Source organism: Canis lupus, chromosome 27 (assembly GCF_011100685.1).
Source record: "Canis lupus familiaris isolate Mischka breed German Shepherd chromosome 27, alternate assembly UU_Cfam_GSD_1.0, whole genome shotgun sequence".
Classification (NCBI taxonomy): Eukaryota; Metazoa; Chordata; class Mammalia; order Carnivora; family Canidae; genus Canis; species Canis lupus.
The window spans coordinates 20,593,511-20,613,684 of NC_049248.1; the positions used below are offsets into that span (position 1 = coordinate 20,593,511).

General features: G+C 44.4%; 1 protein-coding gene across 1 annotated transcript; it reads right to left on the reverse strand.

Moving 5' to 3' along the window:
* Positions 1-1,221: 1,221 nt before the first annotated feature.
* On the reverse strand, positions 1,222-10,513 carry LOC486765 (cationic amino acid transporter 3-like). The gene is made up of 3 exons (XM_038576149.1): positions 10,418-10,513; positions 7,311-7,520; positions 1,222-4,539 (listed from the first exon to the last, which is right to left on the reverse strand). Exon 3 carries the CDS (start codon positions 4,346-4,348, stop codon positions 2,528-2,530), a length of 1,821 nt encoding a protein of 606 aa, XP_038432077.1. The 5' UTR covers positions 4,349-4,539; positions 7,311-7,520; positions 10,418-10,513; the 3' UTR covers positions 1,222-2,527.
* Between the last annotated feature and the right edge of the window lie 9,661 nt (positions 10,514-20,174).

A 20,174-nucleotide genomic window follows, 5' to 3' on the forward strand; every position in this document is an offset into this window, starting at 1 on the left:
CTTTCTTTCTTTCTTTCTTTCTCTCTTTCTTTCTTTTCTTTCTTGTTTTATTCCTTTAAAAAATTTTTATTGGAGTTCAATTTGCCAACATATAGCATAATACCCAGTGCTCATCCCGTCAAGTGCCCCCCTCAGTGTCCATCACCCAGTCACCCCAACCCCCCACCCACCTCCCTTTCCTCTACCCCTTGTTCATTTCCCAGAGTTAGGTGTTTCTCATGTTTTGTCACCCTCACTGATATTTTCACTCATTTTCTCTCTTTTCCCCTATAATCCCTTTCACTAATTTTTATATTCCGCAAATGAATGAGACCATATAATGTTTGTCCTTCTCCAACTGACTTATTTCGCTCAGCATAATACCCCCCAGTTCCATCCACATTGAAGCAAATGGTGGGTATTTGTCGTTTCTAATGGCTGAGTAATATTCCATTGTATACATAGACCACATCTTCTTTATCCATTCATCTTTCCATGGACACTGATGTTCCTTCCACAGTTTGGCTATTGTGGACATTGCTGCTATAAACATCGGGGTGCAGGTGTCCTGGCGTTTCATTGCATCTGTATCTTTGGGGGTAAATCCCCAGCAGTGCAATTGCTGGGTGGTAGGGCAGATCTATTTTTAACTCTTTGAGGAACCTCCACATAGTTTTCCAGAGTGGCTGCACCAGTTCACATTCCCACCAATGTGCAAGAAAGGGGTTCCCCTTTCTCCACATCCTCTCCAACATTTGTGGCTTCCTGTCTTGTTAATTTTCCCCATTCTCACTGGTGTGAGGTGGTATCTCATTGTGGTTTTTATTTGGATTTCTTAAGTGTGCATGTGAATGTTATCATATGGTATTTATGTTTCTTGACTTGTTATTCCACTTAACAATAGAACCTCCGGGGCACCTGGGTGGCTCAGTTAGTTAAGTGTCTTACCTCAGCTCAGGTCATGATCCCAGCATCCTGGGATGGAGACCCACATTGGGCTCCCTGTTTCTCCCTCTCCCTCTGCTGTTCCCCCTGCTGTGCTCTCTGGCTCTCTCCGTCTTTCTCCCTCTGTCAAATAAATAAATAAATAAATAAAATCTTTAAAAATAAACAAAACATACAACCTCTATGTCCATCCATGTTGTTACAAATGGCAAGATTACCTTCGTTTTTTGTTGCTGAATTATATTCCATTATATATATAATATAATATATATCCATTATATATTCCAATATATATATTCCATTTTATATATATATATATATTGCATATATATATGTATATATATTGCATCTTCTTTATCAATTAAGCTTTACGTGGACTCTTGGGTTTCTTTCATATCCTGCCTATTGTAGATAAAGATAAGAGTGCATATATCTTTTTGAGTTCATGTAAATAAAAACTTTTGCACAGAAAAGGAAACCATCAACAAAACAAAAAGGTGAAATATAAAATGAGTGATGATATTGCAAATAATATATCCAATAAGGGGTTAATATCCAAAATACATAAAGACCTTGCACAACTCATCATTAAAGAAACACAAATAATCCATTAAAAATGGGTAGAAGACCTGAATAAACATTACTCCCAAGAAAACGTACAAGATGGACAACAGACACAAAGAAATATGCTCATCATCACTAATTATCATGGAAATGTAAGTTAAAATTAAATAAGATATCACTTTACACCTGTCACAATAGCTAAAATCAAAGAGACAAGAAATAAAGTGTTGATGAGGATGTGGAGAAAAGGGAGCCCTCATGCACTGTGGGTGGGAATATAAATAGGTGCTGTCACTATGGAAATCAGTATAGATGTTCCTCAAAAAATTAAATATAGATATACCAATATTTCCACACTGGATATTAACCTAAAGAAAACAACATTTTTGTAGCTCTTAAAAAATATATTTATCTGTGTATTTGAGAGAGTGCATGAGTGGGATGAGGTACAGAGGGAGAGGGAGGAAGAACCTTAAGGAACCTGAGATCATGACTCAAGTTTAATTGACAGAGCTACACAGGTACCCCTATAGCTCTTTTTAAAAAAGACTTTAGTTATTTATTAGAGACAGGAGATAGAGAGTAAGCACAAGTAGGGGAAAGAGCAGAAGGACAATCAGACTCCATACTCATGAGTGTGGTGCTTGATATGGGGCTTGATCCCAGGACCCTGAGATCATGACCTGAGCTGAAGTCAGACATTTAACCAGCTGATCCACTCAGGTACCCCCATCTAGCTCTTTTAATAAGAACTTAAAAACTTTCTTAAAGCTAGTGTGCCGTAAAGACACAATTGAAAATTAGACAACTTTAAAAGAGAGCGAGCAATGACACATTCTTCACTTCACAATAAATACAAAGTGCTATTAATGTTCCCTTACAAATAACTCATGGGAGGCATAGCTTTCCATGTCCTCAGAAGTACTCCCTATTATTGTGCAGGGGCCCTCACTGCATTCAGGTGTGATGATGTCAAACCAAATATGTACTGGCGCCACTGAATTCAAGGTCTACAGTTCTGGCCATAAGTGAAGTGGGGCTAAGGAACCAGGTGCTGCTGGATCACATAAGCAAGGTAGATAGCAAACCCAATCAGCATCCAGACACCAAATAGGGCCCAGGTGCCAGCTGTCATCTGTACCATAAGATAAACATTGAGAAAGATGCTCAGGAGTGGGAGGAGAGGCAGACCAGGTACCTTGAAGTGAAGGGGAGTGGAGTTCTGTGGCTGTCTCCAGATGACTCCAGTGACTCCAGTGATGAGCACCAGGAGCAGCACAACCACTGTGATCCACACTGGGTCTCCAGAAAGCAGATCTGGCCACCGGGCCAGCACCAGGCAGAGAAGAGTCAGCAGCAGAGCAAGCAGTGAGGAGCAAACATAGACAACCCGACCAGAGAGTGGAGTGGGGGTGGGGCTGCCTGGAAAAAATAGTCCCTGTAGAGTCAGCTTCTCTGCTGCAGGTCTGTTCTCCTCCTGCACCTCTGCCTCATTTTCCTCATTCTCCTCCTGCATCTCTGCTTCATTTTCCTCCTGCACCTGTGCTTCATTTCCCCCATTCCTCCTCTGAGGCTCATACCTGAGGATGAGAACACTAAAAGCCAGCAGGGAGTAAACTAGCAGGGCCCCAACTGACATGAGGTCCAAGAGATTGGCAAATCCAAAGAATAATACCATGATTCCTGCAATAATCCCAAAGATCACAGTGGCCACAATGGGTGTGTATGTGCTGGTTTGCATCCTTGCAAGGACAGGAAAAAAGAGGCCATAATGTGCCATCATGGAGATTAGCTGACGTATGGGAAACATATAATCCAAGAGGCTGACAGAAATACTACAGAAGAATGCAAAAGTTACAACATAGTAGGCAGGGGCCCAGCCAGTATGGAGAAATGCCTCAGGCAAGGTGCTCCCAGGTTGGAGCTGGTAATAAGGCACCATAAGCATAAGTGCTGAAAAGACACCACAGTACACCAAAATGCAGATGAGTAGTGAAATCACAATGAACATAGGAAAGGAATGCTGGAAATTCTGGGCTACTTCAAATCTGGTAACAATAATGCTCAAGCCTGTAAAAGAATAGATACAGGTAGCTGATCCATGGAGTATCCCCTGGAAGCCAAAAGGCATAAATCCTCCAGAGCCCAGAGGTCCCAAGCTAGAAGTGTCATTGAGTCCAGCCTTTATGTAGTCTTCTTCTGTGAGCTTCCAGTTGTGCAGGTCCCCTTTCAGGAAGCCATAGATGATGACAAAACCAAGAACCAAGAGGTTCACCAATGTGACCACTTTGGTAACCAGGGAAAGCTGCCTAATGTTCCGAGTCAGCAATCCCATGAGCAACAACACAAGGAACATAAAAAAGAAGCCTAGAACTTCTGCAAAGACCCTGGGAACATGTCGTGAAATTGTCTCCTGCAAGGTCTGAGATATCTTGTTTCCAAAAAGGTTGTCAAGAGCTAAGGTCCAAGCCCAGATCCTAATGGCTATAGCAGTAACATTGTTGAGGATGAGAATCCAGGCAGTGATGAAAGCCCCAAGTTTATCTATGATGACAAAGCTGTGGGGATGTTTGGAGCCAGAGTGGATAATCTGGGGACTAAACTCTGCAAAGTACAGCATAGCCAACATAGAAGATAGGCTGGCCACCAGCAAGCAGATCACAATGGATGGTCCTGCTTTATCTCTAGCCACCTCACCAGCCAAGATATACACACCTACACCCACTGTGCGGCCCACACCCAGGCCTACTAAATCCAGAGTGCTCAGGCTCCTGGCAGGGGCAGGTTCAGCCACAGGTTGCTCCAGCGGATGTCTATGTCTCAGGTTTTTACCAAATCTGTGAAGTGCTTGATGCAGCATTCTAGCTAGAATTGAAGAAAATTCTGGAATCAAAGAGCTGTAGCAAGTCCAGGGAGCTGTAAGTCTCAGATCAGGTCCAGGGAGCTGAGTTAAGTTGAGTTGGGTTGGGTCGAGGATGCCTTGATCGGTTGCTCAGGCTTCAAAGCTACTGCTTCATATTTCTTCTGGTATGTGTTCTCCCTCCATAATGCCTAAGACATGGTAAACAATAAATATTTACTGAACCGATTATTTAACCCACCAACCAAAACTCAAAAATCACATATCACCTGCTACAGCCCAAATATTACAGAAACTTACACCAAAGGACATCATAGAAAGATCAACCCTGCTTTCCCCCTCCAGAAAAAATACAAAATACCTCCCAACATCCTCTTTTTTTGCACACCACAAAACAAAATCCCATTTTTCTCACATAACTCACATAGCTTCATCTACTAATTAGGTGGGAAGACACAAGAGGGCATGAATGTATTGTCCAATAATTCACACACAGGATGTGTGTGCAGTGCTTAAGCATGAGTTATGATGCATTAATTCATGGACTAGTGGACCTCATTGCAATTACAGACCGATTCATTTTTTAAATATCACCTGAGGTTAAATACAAATATTGGTCCTCCAGCCTTAAAACCCTTAGACTCTATGTTAGTTAGCCAAGGCCAGGAAGCAATTTGGCCCCCTTTCTCCTCATCCTGCCTCATCCATTCAGCTGTACTGATGGCCACACATATACAGACCACCCCTTCCCTTTACCCACCTAGGCCCACAGGGGTGCTGTGAACAGAGAGGAGGAGGAAGAAAGGGGCAGGGCCTTCATAACCATCTGCAAGAAGGAGAGGACCAGGCTGCCTGGAAAGGAAACCCTGGAGATGTGGGGGCAGAAACCACCCCAGGGTTCAAGACTGAGAAGGGAGAGGAGCCAGGAAGATGGTTTTGTGAATTCTGACATTCAATACATCTCACCCAAAGCACCCAAACAAAATTCACTATACTTTTTATGTGCATTGTTATGAGAACGTGGTGGGAAGGGTGAAAAGAAGTAAGTCACCTCAGGAGTGGCTCACAACCAAAGCAATTCATTCTGTCTCCTCTGTCTCTGGCTCCAGGAGAGAAGGTGAGCTCACTTCTGCAGTCTCCTCACTGGCCACACTGGGCTCTACATACCCAGCACCATCTGGGATGTCAGCTGCCAGGGGACTGAAGACCCTGCCCTGCTCTGTGAGCTTGTATTAAAACATTCACTAGTAACTGTCTATTAAATTTTCACAAGGAGCTTTTTTAACTCCCACAAACCATAGTCTGACTACATTAAATATAATTTCTTAATGAACAAACTCCTCGTGTGGTTCCTCTTTCCCCCTACCGCACTGCTGCTTTATAAATGGTTGCCTCCTCAAGGTTGAAAATTCACAATAATGCCCCAGAAATGAATAGTGGAGATCAGAAAAAGCAAAGTCATGCAGCCCCCACTCTCCTCCCGACTCAGGCTTCGGGTTTGAGAGAATTTTAGGAAATGCTGTCAGAGGCTTTTAAAGACCGAAAAGATCAAATCAAAATCGAAAGATCTTCTCTATAAATTATGAAATGGAACCTTTGGGTTATGGGTCAGCCCTTCTGTCTACAAATCTATCTATCTTCCCTTTTGCTACTCACCAATTCCAATATAATAATTTACCAACAAGCACACCAGAGAGATAAGGAGGCTCAATTATTACCTCAGGGAACCTTTTAACACTATAAGTGTGCTTATTCTTCTGTGCTTATTCTTCTAACCTCATCCTCTGCCCAGTTCCTACTTCAGCTGAGAAATTCCACACTCACCCTATCACCTCCATCAGACTGTGAGTTAGGTGCTCATCAAATATTTGCTGAACAAATATACAAACCAAGATAAGAAACCTAATAGAGTACATAATCCAGAATTCCTGTATACTTGACTGTGAGATACATAGTATATTATAAACCTGGCTCAGGTAAATATATAAACAGTATTACCTTCCTTACAGAAGGAAATAGAAATGAAAAGTGTGGAGAAAACTCCAACTGTGATAAAACCCTGACTGCCAATCATTCATGCAGGTAAAAGCTGCAAATAAGTGATAATTGTTTGCCTTTGAGGACATTTGCTTTAAAAATATCATGCTGCCTTGGAGTATAGGATATTAACCACCCCACCCAGTTAGAGAATCCCTACTTTTTTAGAAGGTATCATAGTCAGACCTTACAATCTAGGGAAGATGTCCTAAGGCAAAGGTTCTCAGGTTGTGGGAGACAGTGGACAGAAGACACCTGGGGAGCATTTTCAAACTTCAGATCCTCTCCCTCTGGCCCTTCCTGGTGATTATATGAATGTGTAATTTGCTTAATCTCTTAAGCCTCAGTCTCCTCACCCATTAGGAACCTTACCTGTCCTTCACTAGATCAAATGAGAATTCAATAAGAAGATATAAACAATCATGCGCCACTGGTAGGAGTGTTACTTGGGGGCCATCCTTAAGCACAATCATAGTAGAATTCAGAAGGCATATGCAATTGGACATAGAGTTGTTGAATGAGTGAATGAATCAAATATACATACAGAGCACAGACTGGAAGAGCATTTGTTAAATGCATTTGAAAAGCAAGTGCCTTCAATGAGGAGGGGAAATGAGAATAGAGATAAAGATGAAAAAGGAAAACAAAATGAACTGAAAAGGGGCCTGACAGGAAGTGATGGTGCGAACACACCATGACTGAGGGAGGCACTGACCCCACTCTGTGCACTGCAGGTTTCACACAGGAATTTCAGGAGAAAATGTTGTGAGAGGACCTGGTACAGAGCCTGATAAAAAGCAAACACTCAGGAGATTTACTATGAAGGAGAACTGGAATCCTGTGATTGTCAGGATATGGAGAATACAAAGAAGGAATATCTGCTAGAATAAGGGTGAAGATAGAGAAGATGGTGCACCCCTCCTACCAGTTCCCTCTGAATCCATTTCTCTTTTTCCAATTCCTCTTTCTTCTTCAGCTCCTTCAATTGTCCTGGAGGCTCCTGTAGTTGGCACTAAGGATTCTTGTCTCAAGTTTCTTTCTCTGGGGAATCATCCCCAGCCACATAACAATCAACAAAGACACAACAGTGGTTCTTCACATTTGTTGAATCGCAGACTCCTCTGAGGTTGGAAACCTCAAAAATAAAAAAAAAAAATGAGTGGGAAATATCAGAAAGGGAGACAGAACATGAGAGACTCCTAACTCTGGGAAACGAACGAGGAGTGGTAGAAAGGGAGATGGGCGGGGGTGGGGGTAACTGGGTGACGGGCACTGAGGGGGGCACTTGATGGGATGAGCACTGGGTGTTATGCTATATGTTGGCAAATTGAACTCCAATAAAAAATAAATAAATAAATAAATAAATAAATAATAAATAAAAATAAAAAAGTCATCCTGAAGTCCATCCATGGACCCTGAGCAGGAATTTCTGAGGAGGACCATCTGAATGGCAAGACTGCAGAGGTCTAATGCTTTTGATAATTTGTTTCCCTCAACTGTGTTGTTCAGGGTGGTCCTTGCGCTCTTCCTACTTTTACTGAAGATGAGAGCCAGTGGCCCTACAGATAATGTATGAAGATATAAATGAAACAACCCAAAGTATTAAACACCTGAGAATAAAAGTATCATATTTAAGACTCCAACAGAAGCAAGCAGAACAAACAAATGAACACCCAAACTTACAGAAGAGAAAGCAAACCCAAGATTGGGTATCCTGAGACAGCCTACTATAAATCCAGCTTGTAACAACACGGAGAAACATCATCCTCAAACACCATGTGCAGAAATGCCCTTTCTCTGTGCAATAACTTTGATTATTCCAATGCTTTCTATTCTGTCCAAACTCTGACCCAGCTGTCAGGGCCCTGCCCTTATTCTCCCTCTACCCTCAGGCCTATCACCTCCTTCCTAACTCAGCTCCTCATATCCTGGCTTACCCTTCCTGGGATGATCCTGTGGCCTGGGTAAGTTATCTGCTGTGCCAATGATGCAAACTTTCTACCCATTCCCACCAGCACTAGAGTCTGTCCTGATGTTCAACTGAAACTAACTTTCCCTTTCTGTCTGCTGGTGTCCTTAAATTCCTTTACAGTCTAAAAGCTTCCAGAGGGCAGGGCCAGGTTCCATATTCGTTCCCCTTCTTCTGATCTCTACACTCCTGGCCCCAACCCTCAGTACCATGGACAAAGATCTGTTCATCATTGTAGCAAGCAACCAGAAGAGGCATTTAGGAGAGAGGTAATGAATATATAGATTTATTGATTGACTATTATATCTTGAGATTACTCAAAAGTTTTTGATTTTTGTTTTTCTTGAAAGAGAGAAAGGGCCAAACAGAGATGTAAATAGGATACAACAATGTTCAATCACCTATTTCAAGTGCATTTCCTTTTTTTTTTTTTTTTTTGAGGGCATTTCCTAATGAGTCCTGGGTCTGTGAATCTCAGTTTAAATAGGAAGAGTCTTTCCAAAGGAGGTGTTGCCACAGGGGAAGTGCTTGAGGAAATGCAGAGTGGTGCCAGAGAACAGGAAGCCAGGTTGTATGAATTTCATAATGCCTCTGATTCCCACTTGCCTTCTTTCTCCCTGTGCTTCTGTCAGTCTCTGAGTCCCCTTGAAACTCCACAACAAAACTTCTGATCCAGGTACCCAAGAAGAACTACTGTCAAATCCAACAATCCACCCATGAAATTGCAAGCTGTCTTGCTTTTCCAGCCAGACACATCCACTCTCCTCTGTCCTGGAGGTCATTATGTTCATTCCTCTATCTTGAGAAAGATACTTCCCTCACTCTAGACTTTCCCTTTTCAACACATTTTTCCAAGGCAGTAAGTTCCACTGGTTTCTGTGGTTGGGTGTTAACACTCCTGCCAGCCAGGAAGTTGGCCTTGTGGCTTCTCCTGAATAGCTTCAAAGATAGTGTGGATACCAGTTGCTTTGCTAGAAGTTTGAGAAGGAGTTGAGAGCAAAGCTAATGAGGCTGTTACACAATTATTTTCAAGTTCTCAAAGTTTCAGAGAAGTGTACTATAAACATAATGTCCCCAGATATTAGAGCAATCCCTCTGTATCCAAGCACAATTCCCTCCTGATACCAAAGTTTATAGATACTCTCATCCTCCTTAAATTTCCAGATAACAAAGCTCCAGAGCCAATCAAACCAGTGACTCCCAAACAAAACAAGTATAAAACCTTTCAGGTAGATGAGCTTCCCCAGATTTTCTGAAGTCCTAATTCAAACAACCCTGCAACTCTGGTAGGGGTCAGTCAGGATTAGAGGCTTTGAGTTCAGGGCAAGCACTTGAAATATAGTAAGTGTGTAACCACCCTTGCAACATGAAAAACGTTTGGAATACATACAAAAGATAAACAAAACAAAGCTACCATGAACACTGGGGCCCAGCCTCATATCCAAGGATAGAAGAAATCAAGTCACAAAATCAAATGAAAAATGGAATCTTCCCATTTTCTCCTTCTCTTTGTGCCTTCTCTAGAAATCTCTGTCCAGGAGTCTGTGGCCCTTCATTTATTCATTCAACTAATAGACCGGTCTCCATTTATTCAGCACTGTGGCTAAAGCAAAAACACAAATACTCCTCCACTTGACTTGCTTACATTATTGCAGTAGAAAGCAAATTATAAATAAGTAATAAGAATATATATTGCATTAGATTTGCAATCAGCACTGCAGAGAAAAAGAAATATAAGAAAAGACTAGGAGGTGCTCAGAGTGGGTGTTGTGACTTTAAAACAGGTGGTCCAATCCAGCCTCACCTTCACACTGTTGTGCAAACATTACCAACATCCATCTCCAGAACTTGTTCATCTTTCTTAGCTGGAACTCTGTACCCAACACAGAGTAGCTCCCCATTCTTCCCTCCCTGCAGCCCCTGGCAGCCAGCATTCCACTTTATGTTTCCGAATCTGACTACTCCAGGTACCTCATATAACTGGCAGTCCAAGCCCAAACTTCTTCCTCTGTGGCTCTGTCTCAGTTTTCTTGGCAAGTCTATAAACACAAGAAATCACTTACTGATAGGCTTTTTTCTGCCTCAGAGGAACAAGACCTGAGAAGAAAGTGCAAGCCAAACCCAGGGAGAAGTAAGGAGTTTGTCCAAGCCAAGCCAAGTCTTGGAGTAGTGCTTAGCTGGGCCCTTAGGGAGTTGAGGCCTGGGGAGGCGGAGTCTTAAGGGGTGGGGCCTCAGAGAGTCAGGCCTTCTGGAGGAAGGGGCCTTGGAAGAATGTGCAAATAGGAAGGAGGTGGCTTAGCTAGAATTGAGGAAAGCTGTGGATAGTCAATGAGACACCAGTGGGGCCATGTCTGCCTGAGGATGTGGGCTAAAGATGAAATGGGACTTTTCTGGATACTTTGTTGGCAAGATTTGAACTTAGAAGGAAGAAGCAAGCTCTCCAGGGTCCTGGGTATAGAGAAGGTCCTGGCTGGCAGGAGGAGAGTGTGGGGAACCAGGTGGAACCCAGCCTGTGTGATATGGAGGCCAGTCCCAGATCCAACTGAAGAGCCCACTCAGCAGTCCTGAAACAAGCACAGAAGCAGCCCCTCCCCCAGCTGCCTCTCTCAGAATCTCCTACAGGTTCCTCTACCAGCACCATTCATCCCAGCCCCTCACCCTGGTTTCCTATCACTCCAGAAATAAAACTAAAAGGGGACTTTCTTCAGCTTCACTACGAGTGATTACCTGAGACAGGCACTCAGCATATTCTGACTGAATGTATATTGAGCATCATGCTTGAGGAAGTAAAGATACAGTCCTTGCCTATAGATCTCCCTGCTCTAGACATTCACAACTTGGACTTCCAAGACTCTGAAACAGTGACAAAGGAAGGGGGTCCTCCTTCCCTGAATGTTAATCTGCAAACAGAGGCAGACTTGTCAGAGATGGAGAAGGTGGGGTCTACTTGGACACCCAGGGCTGAATACACACATAATGGTCTCACAAGCCATGGGTGTCAAGGAAAGAGCAATCATTGCCTCTACTTGATAATGAGGAGATGCCTCTAATCACTCAATTACCTGCCCTAAGGACAGAGGTGGAGGTGGAGGGAGGGAAAGAAAGGTAGCAGCAGGTCCCTTGAGGGACAGAGTCTGAACTAATGATATGAACACAGAACCTTGAACTTGCAGCAAAAAAAACTGCCCCAGATCTCAGGAAGAACTTCTATCTGAGGAAAACCCACAAATCCCACTGGCCAGCCCTAACACATTTGCAGGGGGTAGGGAGCAGGGATCCTGATTGAGCACCTCCTGTGTTCCAGGCACTGGGCTGGGGAAGGAGGGAGAGGCCCAGCCTAGATCACAGAGCCAGGATTCCCAGAGGCAAAGGAGCCTGGCAGGATTGGCAGGAGGGCTGGGATGACAGGACAGTAGGGGAGGGGCAGCTGGGTGTGTGATCTGTGCCTGTTCCCAGGGTCCTAGGGGGTCTTCCCTGCCTCAAGCTTGGATTGTCCCAGATGTGCCTCTGCTTGAGGGAAAGAAGGGCAAGTGCAGGGGAGGGTCCGTGTATCCTGCATCTGATCCCCAGAGCAATCCCCTCCCCTTCTCCCTGTGCTACTCACTGCCTGCTTGGGAGAGGGGGGGGAGGCTGGGGACAGGCCAGGGCCTCCCATCACAGGATAATTAAGAGAACTCATTCAAGGACCCTCCTCCTCCTCCCACAGGCCAGCAAGGGTGCTCTGATGTTGCCTCCGCAGTCACACCCCACCCCCCAAGGGGCCCAATCCCTCCAGGTGGAGAACATACCATGTTATATGTGTGGCAAGATGCTGAGGGCAGCTTACATTTTAGGCCACATGAAGGTTCCTTCCTGGGCCCTCATCATGTCTGCGAATGCAGCAACAAAGATACATTTGAGGACTCTCCTAGGGCAGCAGGGGCAGTGGCAGTGACAGTGTCAATGACACCCACCCCCCAGCTGTGGGCTCCCTGTCAGGGAAGAGGGGATGCCCCAGGAGCTCTCAGGCACTCCCCTCACAGCCCTGCTGAGCTTCACCTTGGTGTCAGGGAGAGTGGAAGGGGGAGGAAAGTCCCTTGAGACCCTCTCCTTTTCTACTCACTTCCCACCGTCTCCTCACTACTTCCCACCAACCAAGGAGCCTCCAGAAGAAAAGGAAGAGGACATGTTTTTTAGGGGAATTCTCTGGGTTTTCACAATTTCTTTCTCCTGCTCTTCATTACTCTCTCTCAGACCTACTGCACACACCTGTCCCCCTGGTTATGCTGAGGCCTTCTGGACACTGGGCAGGGGTGAAGAGGACAGGAGCAGCCACTGCCCTCACCCCTCTCATCTTTGGATCCCTGCCCTGCCCTTCCAGGGATCTGGGAGGCTTCTCCTGAATGGTCCTTGCTCCCTCCTTCCTCACTCCTCCCAACTACTGTCTACTGTCCCTCCCTGGATAAGTGGTGCTTTAGTTTTCCAGGGAGAGGGAAGAGAGGACAGAGGGGAACCCAAGGGGGGAAAAAGGTAATATTAGAAAAGGGGCAGAAGCAGGGAAGGCACCAATAGTACCTGTAACAGGTGGGGTGTTTGGACTCAGATCCTGCACATCCTCCAAACTGAGAATTTGTCAGAATAAAACAAGTCAAGGAGAGCAAAATAAGGAGCCCCTAGGGTCAGAGGCAGGACAGAGATGGAATCCTAGGGTGCCATTATGAAAGTGGGATTCGGGGACAGCAGGTGCTTCCTGAAAGTGGGGAGAAGCAGCCACAGTGCCCCCATCCCTCTTCCAATCCAGATTCAGTCCTGGTGTTTGTTTTTTTTTTTTTCTCATCCATACCCCATGAGAGATGGTGGCCCTGGCCATGTCATCCTGCTCCTCTGTCTCCTGCATGTTATAAAACCTGCAAACCTCCTTTCAGGTAGACCACATTACAATGAATTTAAAAAGAAAAAATAAAGGAAAAGAACTGCACAGGGCTGGAGAGATGCAGCAGATGCAGAGTTGGGATCATAGCTCTCTTGGAGGAGGGGCACATATATGGGGGGACCTGGAAGGTGGAGCCCACTCAGGTGATGCCACAGGAAGTATCTGAACCTTGAGAGAGGAGAAGAGAGGAGGAGGCAGGGGTGTGAGCCAGAGACAGGGAGAGAGGCTGAGAGACGGAGATGAGAGAAGCTGAGAAAGCCCTGGAAGGGAGGGCAGAGAGGGACCAGGAATGGGGGAGGCAGCACAAGAGACAGGATATGCAGGGGGAGACACTGACAGGCTCCCAGGGTGAGACTCACACAGATGTGAGGGGAAGAGAGACCCCCAGACCCTGAGGGAGGGACACAGGCAAGGAGACAGCCAGAATGAGGAGCTGAAGGCAGACCCAGTCCTGGGAAATCTCAGACCACAGACTATCTTGAGTCAGACAGACAGGCCCTGAGACAGACAGATGTGCTGCAAGAGGTGAAGGTGAAGGAGGACAATATGGAAGGAAGAAGCCAGGGCTGCAGGGAGGGGGTGGGGAGCGGACAGGGAGAGAGAAGGAGGCAGGTGTGCATTAGGATGGGGAGCCAGGCCAGGGAGGGGGGCTGCAGCCTCTGCCTGTCTCCTGGCTCCTGCTGAATCCGGGCCCCTCTCAGGACCTGCTGCTGGATGGGCCCAGAGAGCTGACAGGGCCAGGCTGCTGCCAGGGCTGCCCCACGCTCCCTCCTGTGCCCACCTGGGGGTCCCTGGGGCCCTATGTGGGTATGGACACAGCCTCCCCTGCCCTCCCCACCACGATGCTGTCATCAAAGGAGGCCTAAGCTCAGCCCTAATCTCATACAGCCTGGCACACCCAGGGCTGGGGAGTGGGAGCCAAGGAGAAAGAGAAACTGAGGCCGGCAGGGGAGACTGACCAGCTCTGGAGAAGATCCTGGGACAGCCTCGTTAGGGATGCCATGGAGGAGAGGGAGGGAAGGGAAGCCCTGCGGCTGTGTCTACATTCAGAGCTAAAGTGGTACCAAGCACAGTATGAGCAAAATAACATACTAGTGACTGTCCATTAATTTTGGGTCAGCAGTGTAGACACCTACTGGGCAGTCAGATTCATGCCATCAAGCAGTTTCTCAATAAAGAACCCCCAGAAATAAACATGAAACCCACAAAAGGAGAAACTGAAGCAGAGAATGGAGACCTAGAGGCCAGTGTACATACCGGAATCTTGGGATTTTTTGGGTAGATTTTTAAATTGGAGTTTGATTTGCCAACATATAGTATAACACCCAGTGCTCATCCCATCAAATGCCCCCCCTCAGTGCCCGTCACTCAGTCACCTCAACCCCCTGCCCACCTCCCCTTCCACTACCCCTTGTTTGTTTCCCAGAGTTAGGAGTCTCTCATGTTCTATCTCCCTCACTGATATTTCTCACTCATTTTCTCTCCTTTCCCCTATAATCCCTTTCACTATTTTTTATATTCCATTGTATATATAGACCACATCTTCTTTATTGGAGTTTGATTTGCCAACATATAGTATAACACCCAGTGCTCATCCCATCAAGTGCCCTCCTCAGTGCCTGTCACCCAGTCACCTCAACTCCCTGCCCACCTCCCTTTTCACTACCCCTTGTTTGTTTTCCAGAGTTAGGAGTCTCCCATGTTCTTTCTCCCTCACTGATATATTTTTTGATATATTTTTTATATTCCCCATATGAATGAGACAGTATAATAATCGTCCTTCTATTGACTTACTTCACTCAGCATAATACCCTCCTTCCAACCACGTTGAAGCAAATGGTGGGTATTTGTCGTTTCTAATGGCTGAGTAATATTCCATTGTATACATAGACCACATCTTCTTTATCCATTCATGTTTCCATGGACACCAAGGCTCCTTCCACAGTTTGGCTATTGTGGACATTGCTGCTAGAAACATCGGGGTGCAGGTGTCCCGGCGTTTCACTGCATCTGTATCTTTGGGGTAAATCCCCAGCAGTGCCATTGCTGGGTCGTAGGGTAGCTCTTTTTTTAAAAAAACTCTTTGAGGAATCTCCACACTGGTTCCCAGAGTGGCTGCACCAGTTCACATTCCCACCAACAGTGCAAGAGGGTTCCCCTTTCTCCACATCCTCTCCAACATTTGTTGTTTCCTGTCTTGTTAATTTGCCCCATTCTCACTGGTGTGAGGTGGTATCTCATTGTCGTTTTGATTTGTATTTCCCTGATGGCAAGTGATGCAGAGCATTTTCTCATGTGCATGTTGGCCATGTCTATGTCTTCCTCTGTGAGATTTCTCTTCATGTCTTTTTCCCATTTCATGATTGGATTGTTTGTTTTTTTGCTGTTGAGTTTCATAAGTTCTTTATAGATCTTGGATACTAGTCCTTTATCTGATATGTATTTGCAAATATCTTCTCCCATTCTGTAGTTGTCTTTCAGTTTGTTGACTGTTTCTTTGCTGTGCAGAAGCTTTTTATCATGATGAAGTCCCAATAATTCATTTTTGCTTTTGTTTCCCTTGCCTTCATAGATGTCTCTTGCAAGAAGTTGCTGTGGCAAGTTCAAAAAGGGTGTTGCCTGTGTTCTCCTCTAGGATTTTGATGGATTTTTGTCTCACATTTAGATCTTTCATCCACTTTGAGTTTATCTTTGTGTGTGGCGTAAGAGAATGGTCTAGTTTCATTCTTGTGAACGTGGCTGTCCAATTTTCCCAGCACCATTTATTGATGAGACCGTCATGTTTCCATTTTAACAGACTAGGGATGAAGCAACCAGCCAAGTGTGTGAGGACCTAAGACAGCATGGCAAGCTGGCCCCGGCCTCTTCCCCTAGGCCTTCTTGGGTCTCTCCAGAGCAGCTCCCCCAGGTCCTCTCAGGGCCAGGGGAGAGCCTGAGAACATGAACTCAAGCAACCTAAAGGAGATTTGTTCTCCTGACCCCCTGCTCTGTCAGCCACATGTGAAGGTCCCAGAGCCAGATGTGTGGTTACAGCTGGAGCCGGAGGAGTCTCTGTAACAGCAGGGAGGACAGTAGAGAGGGAACCTTCCAGAGAAGTCCTGCAGAGAAGACAAGTTTCAAAATCGACCAGGTCCATCCCAGTCCTCTGGATACTTAGAAGTGTAATAAAGTTCAAAAAGTCCAGGGTTTACAAGTAATTAAACCCGGGAGCTGGTAATTACATTTCTTCTCCAAGTTCTGCCCACGACTCTCCTCAAGCCCCCAGGGACACATATCTTTTATGAAACACATTGAACCATATCCTGGTCTTTAGAGACTGCGTCCACTTGACAAATGAACTTAATTTTAGCAATAAAATTTAGAAGATATTTTGAAAATGATTTCCTTAGGGCTATGTTTGGTAAATGTTTGAACCAAATAAAGACACAAGCGCACACATTTATCACACCCAAACAGGAAAGGAATGCTCTCTCTTGACTGTTCTTTCTTTGCTTGTGGAATGGACCTCCAGATGATATGTCCCACATCCTGGAACAAAATGTAGCCCCACTAAACATTAGGAAATGGATTGCCACTTAACTCTGAGCTCCAGAAGGGATATGACTTTTCCTCTCCCCTAGTCATGGAAAACATTCTGGGTAAGGATGACACAGCCTGGAGGGAGGAGCCAAACTGGCAGACGCCAACTTCCTGTGCTGTCCCTCAAGGTCTCTCTCTCTGGGGGGATCTCCACCTCGCTGTATCTCTCTGTGTCCATTCTTTGTGTTTTGTTTTTGTTTTTTTGTTTTTTTTGTATATCTTTTTACTGGAGTTAGATTTGCCAACATATAGGATAACACACAGTGCTCATCTCATCAAGTGCCTTCCTCAGTGTCCGTCTCCCAGTCACCACATCCCCCACCCACTTCCCCTTATGTTACCCCTTGTTTGTTTCCTAGAGTTAGGAGTCTCTCACGTTCTTTCTCCCTTACTGATATTTCCCACTCATTTTCTCTCCTTTCCCTATAATCCCTTTCACGATTTTTTATATTCCCAGAATGAAGGAGACCATATAATGATTGTACTTCTCCGATTGACATACTTCACTCAGCATAATACCCTCCAGTTCCATCCACGTTGAAGCAAATGGTGGGTATTTGTCGTTTCTAATGGCTGAGTAATATACCATTGTATACATAGACCACATCTTCTTTATCCATTCATCTTTCCATGGACACTGAGGCTCCTTCCACAGTTTGACTATTGTGGACATTGCTGCTTTAAACATTGGGGTGCAGGTGTCCCAGCATTTCACTGCATCAGTATCTTTGGGATAAATCCCCAGCAGTGCCATTGCTCGGTCATAGGGTAGCTCTTTTTTTTTTTTTTTTTTTTTTTTTTTTAATTCTTTGAGGAATCTCCGCACTGGTTCCCAGAATGGCTGCACCAGTTCACATTCCCACCAGCAGTGCAAGAGGGTTCCCTTTTCTCCGCATCCTCTCCAACATTTGTGGTTTCCTGCTTTGTTAATTTTCCCCATTCTCACTGGTGTGAGGTGGTGGCTCATTGTGGTTTTGATTTGTATTCCCCTGATGGCAAGTGATGCGGAGCATTTTCTCATGTGCTTGTTGGCCATATATTTGTTGTCTTTGGTGAAATTTCTGTTCTTGTCTTTTGCTTATTCCATGATTAGATTTCTTTCTTTTTTTTTTTTTTTTTTTTTTTTTTGCTGTTGAGTTTAATAAGTTATTCATAGATCTTGGAAACTAGCCCTTTATCTGATAGGTCATTTGCAAATATCTTCTCCCATTCTGTAGGTTGTCCTTGAGTTTTGTTGACTGTATCTTTTGCTTTGCAAAAGTTTATTATCTTGATGAAGTCCCAATAGTTCATTTTTGCTTTTGTTTCCCTTGCCTACATAGATGTATCTTGCAAGAAGTTGCTGTGGTCAATTCTAAAATGGTGTTGCTTGTGTTCTCTAAGATTTTGATGGATTCTTGTCTCACATTTAGATATTTCATCAATTTTGAGTTTGCCTTTGTGTATGGTGTAAGAGAATGGTCCAGTTTCATTCTTCTGCATGTGGCTGTCCAATTTTCCCAGCACCATTTATTGAAGAGACTGTCTTTTTTTCCAGTGGATAGTCTTTCTTGCTTTGTCGAATATTAGTTGACCATAGAGTTGAGGGCCCTTTTCTGGGTTCTCTATCCTGTTCCATTGATCTATGTGTCTGTTTTTGTGCCAGTACCACACTATATTGATGGTTTTGTAGTACAACTTGAAATCCGTTATTGTGATGCCCCAGCTCTGATTTTCTTTTCCAATATTACTCTGGCTATTCAGGTCTTTTGTAATTCCACACAAATCTAAAGATTATGTGTTCCAACTCTGTGAAGGAAGTCTGTGGTATTTTGATAGGGATTGCGTTGAATGTGTAAATTGCCCTGGGCAGCATGGACATTTTCACAAAGTTAATTCTTCCAATCCATGAGCATGGAGTATTTTTTCCATCTTATTGTATCTTCTTCAAATTCTTTCAGAAGTGTTCTGTAGTTTTTAGGGTATAGATCCTTTATCTCTTTGGTTTTTATTCCTAGGTATCTTATTTTTATTTTTATTTAATTAATTTAGTTTTTATTGGTGTTCAATTTGCCAACATATAGAATAGCACCCAGTGCTCATCCCATCAATTGCCCCCGTCAGTGTCTGTCACCCAGTAACCCCCACCCCCCACCCACCTCCCCTTCCACCCCCCCTAGTTCATTTCCCAGAGTTAGGAGTCTTTCATGTTCTGTCTCCCTTTCTGATATTTCCCACTCATTTTTTCTCCTTTCCCCTTTATTCCCTTTCACTATTTTTTATATTCCCCCAAATGAATGAGACAGTATAATGTTTGTCCTTCTCCAATTGACTTATTTCACTCAGCATAATACCCTCCAGTTCCATCCACATCAAAGCAAATAGTGGGTATTTGTCATTTCTAACGGCTGAGTAATATTCCATTGTATACATAGACCACATCTTCTTTATCCATTCATCTTGCGATGGACACCGAGGCTCCTTCCACAGTTTGGCTATTGTGGACATTGCTGCTAGAAACATCGGGGTGCAGGTGTCCCAGCGTTTCACTGCATCTGTATCTTTGGGGTAAATCTCCGGCAGTGCAATTGCTGGGTGGTAGGGCAGATCTATTTGTAACTCTTTGAGGAACCTCCACACAGTTTTCCAGAGTGGCTGCACCAGTTCACATTCCCACCAACAGTGTAAGAGGGTTCCCTTTTCTCCGCATCCTCTCCAACATTTGTGATTTCGTGCTTTGTTAATTTTCCCCATTCTCACTGGTGTGAGGTGGTATCTCATTGTGGTTTTGATTTGTATTTCCCTGATGGCAAGTGATGCAGAGCATTTTCTCATGTGCTTGTTGGCCATGTCTATGTCTTCCTCTGTGAGATTTCTCTTCATGTCTTTTTCCCATTTCATGATTGGATTGTTTGTTTCTTTGGTGTTGAGTTTAAGAAGTTCTTTATAGATCTTGGAAACTAGCCCTTTATCTGATATGTCATTTGCAAATATCTTCTCCCATTCTGAAGGTTGTCTCTGAGTTTTGGATGGTATCTTTTGCTGTGCAAAAGCTTCTTATCTTGATGAAGTCTCAATAGTTCATTTTTGCTTTTGTTTCTCTTGCCGTCGTGGATGTATCTTGCAAGAAGTTACTGTGGCCGAGTTCAAAAAGGGTGTTGCCTGTGTTCTCCTCTAGGATTTGGATGGAATCTTGTCTCACATTTAGATCTTTCATCCATTTTGTGTTTATCTTTGTGTATGGTGCAAGAGAGTGGTCTAGTTTCATTCTTCTGCATGTGGATGTCCAATTTTCCCAGCACCATTTATTGAAGAGACTGTCTTTTTTCCAGCGGATAGTCTTTCCTCCT

What these genes read in the sequence shown, in the direction of transcription:
- LOC486765 (XM_038576149.1), bottom strand. Translation starts at nt 4,348, where the DNA reads ATGCTGCATCAAGCACTTCACAGATTTGGTAAAAACCTGAGACATAGA.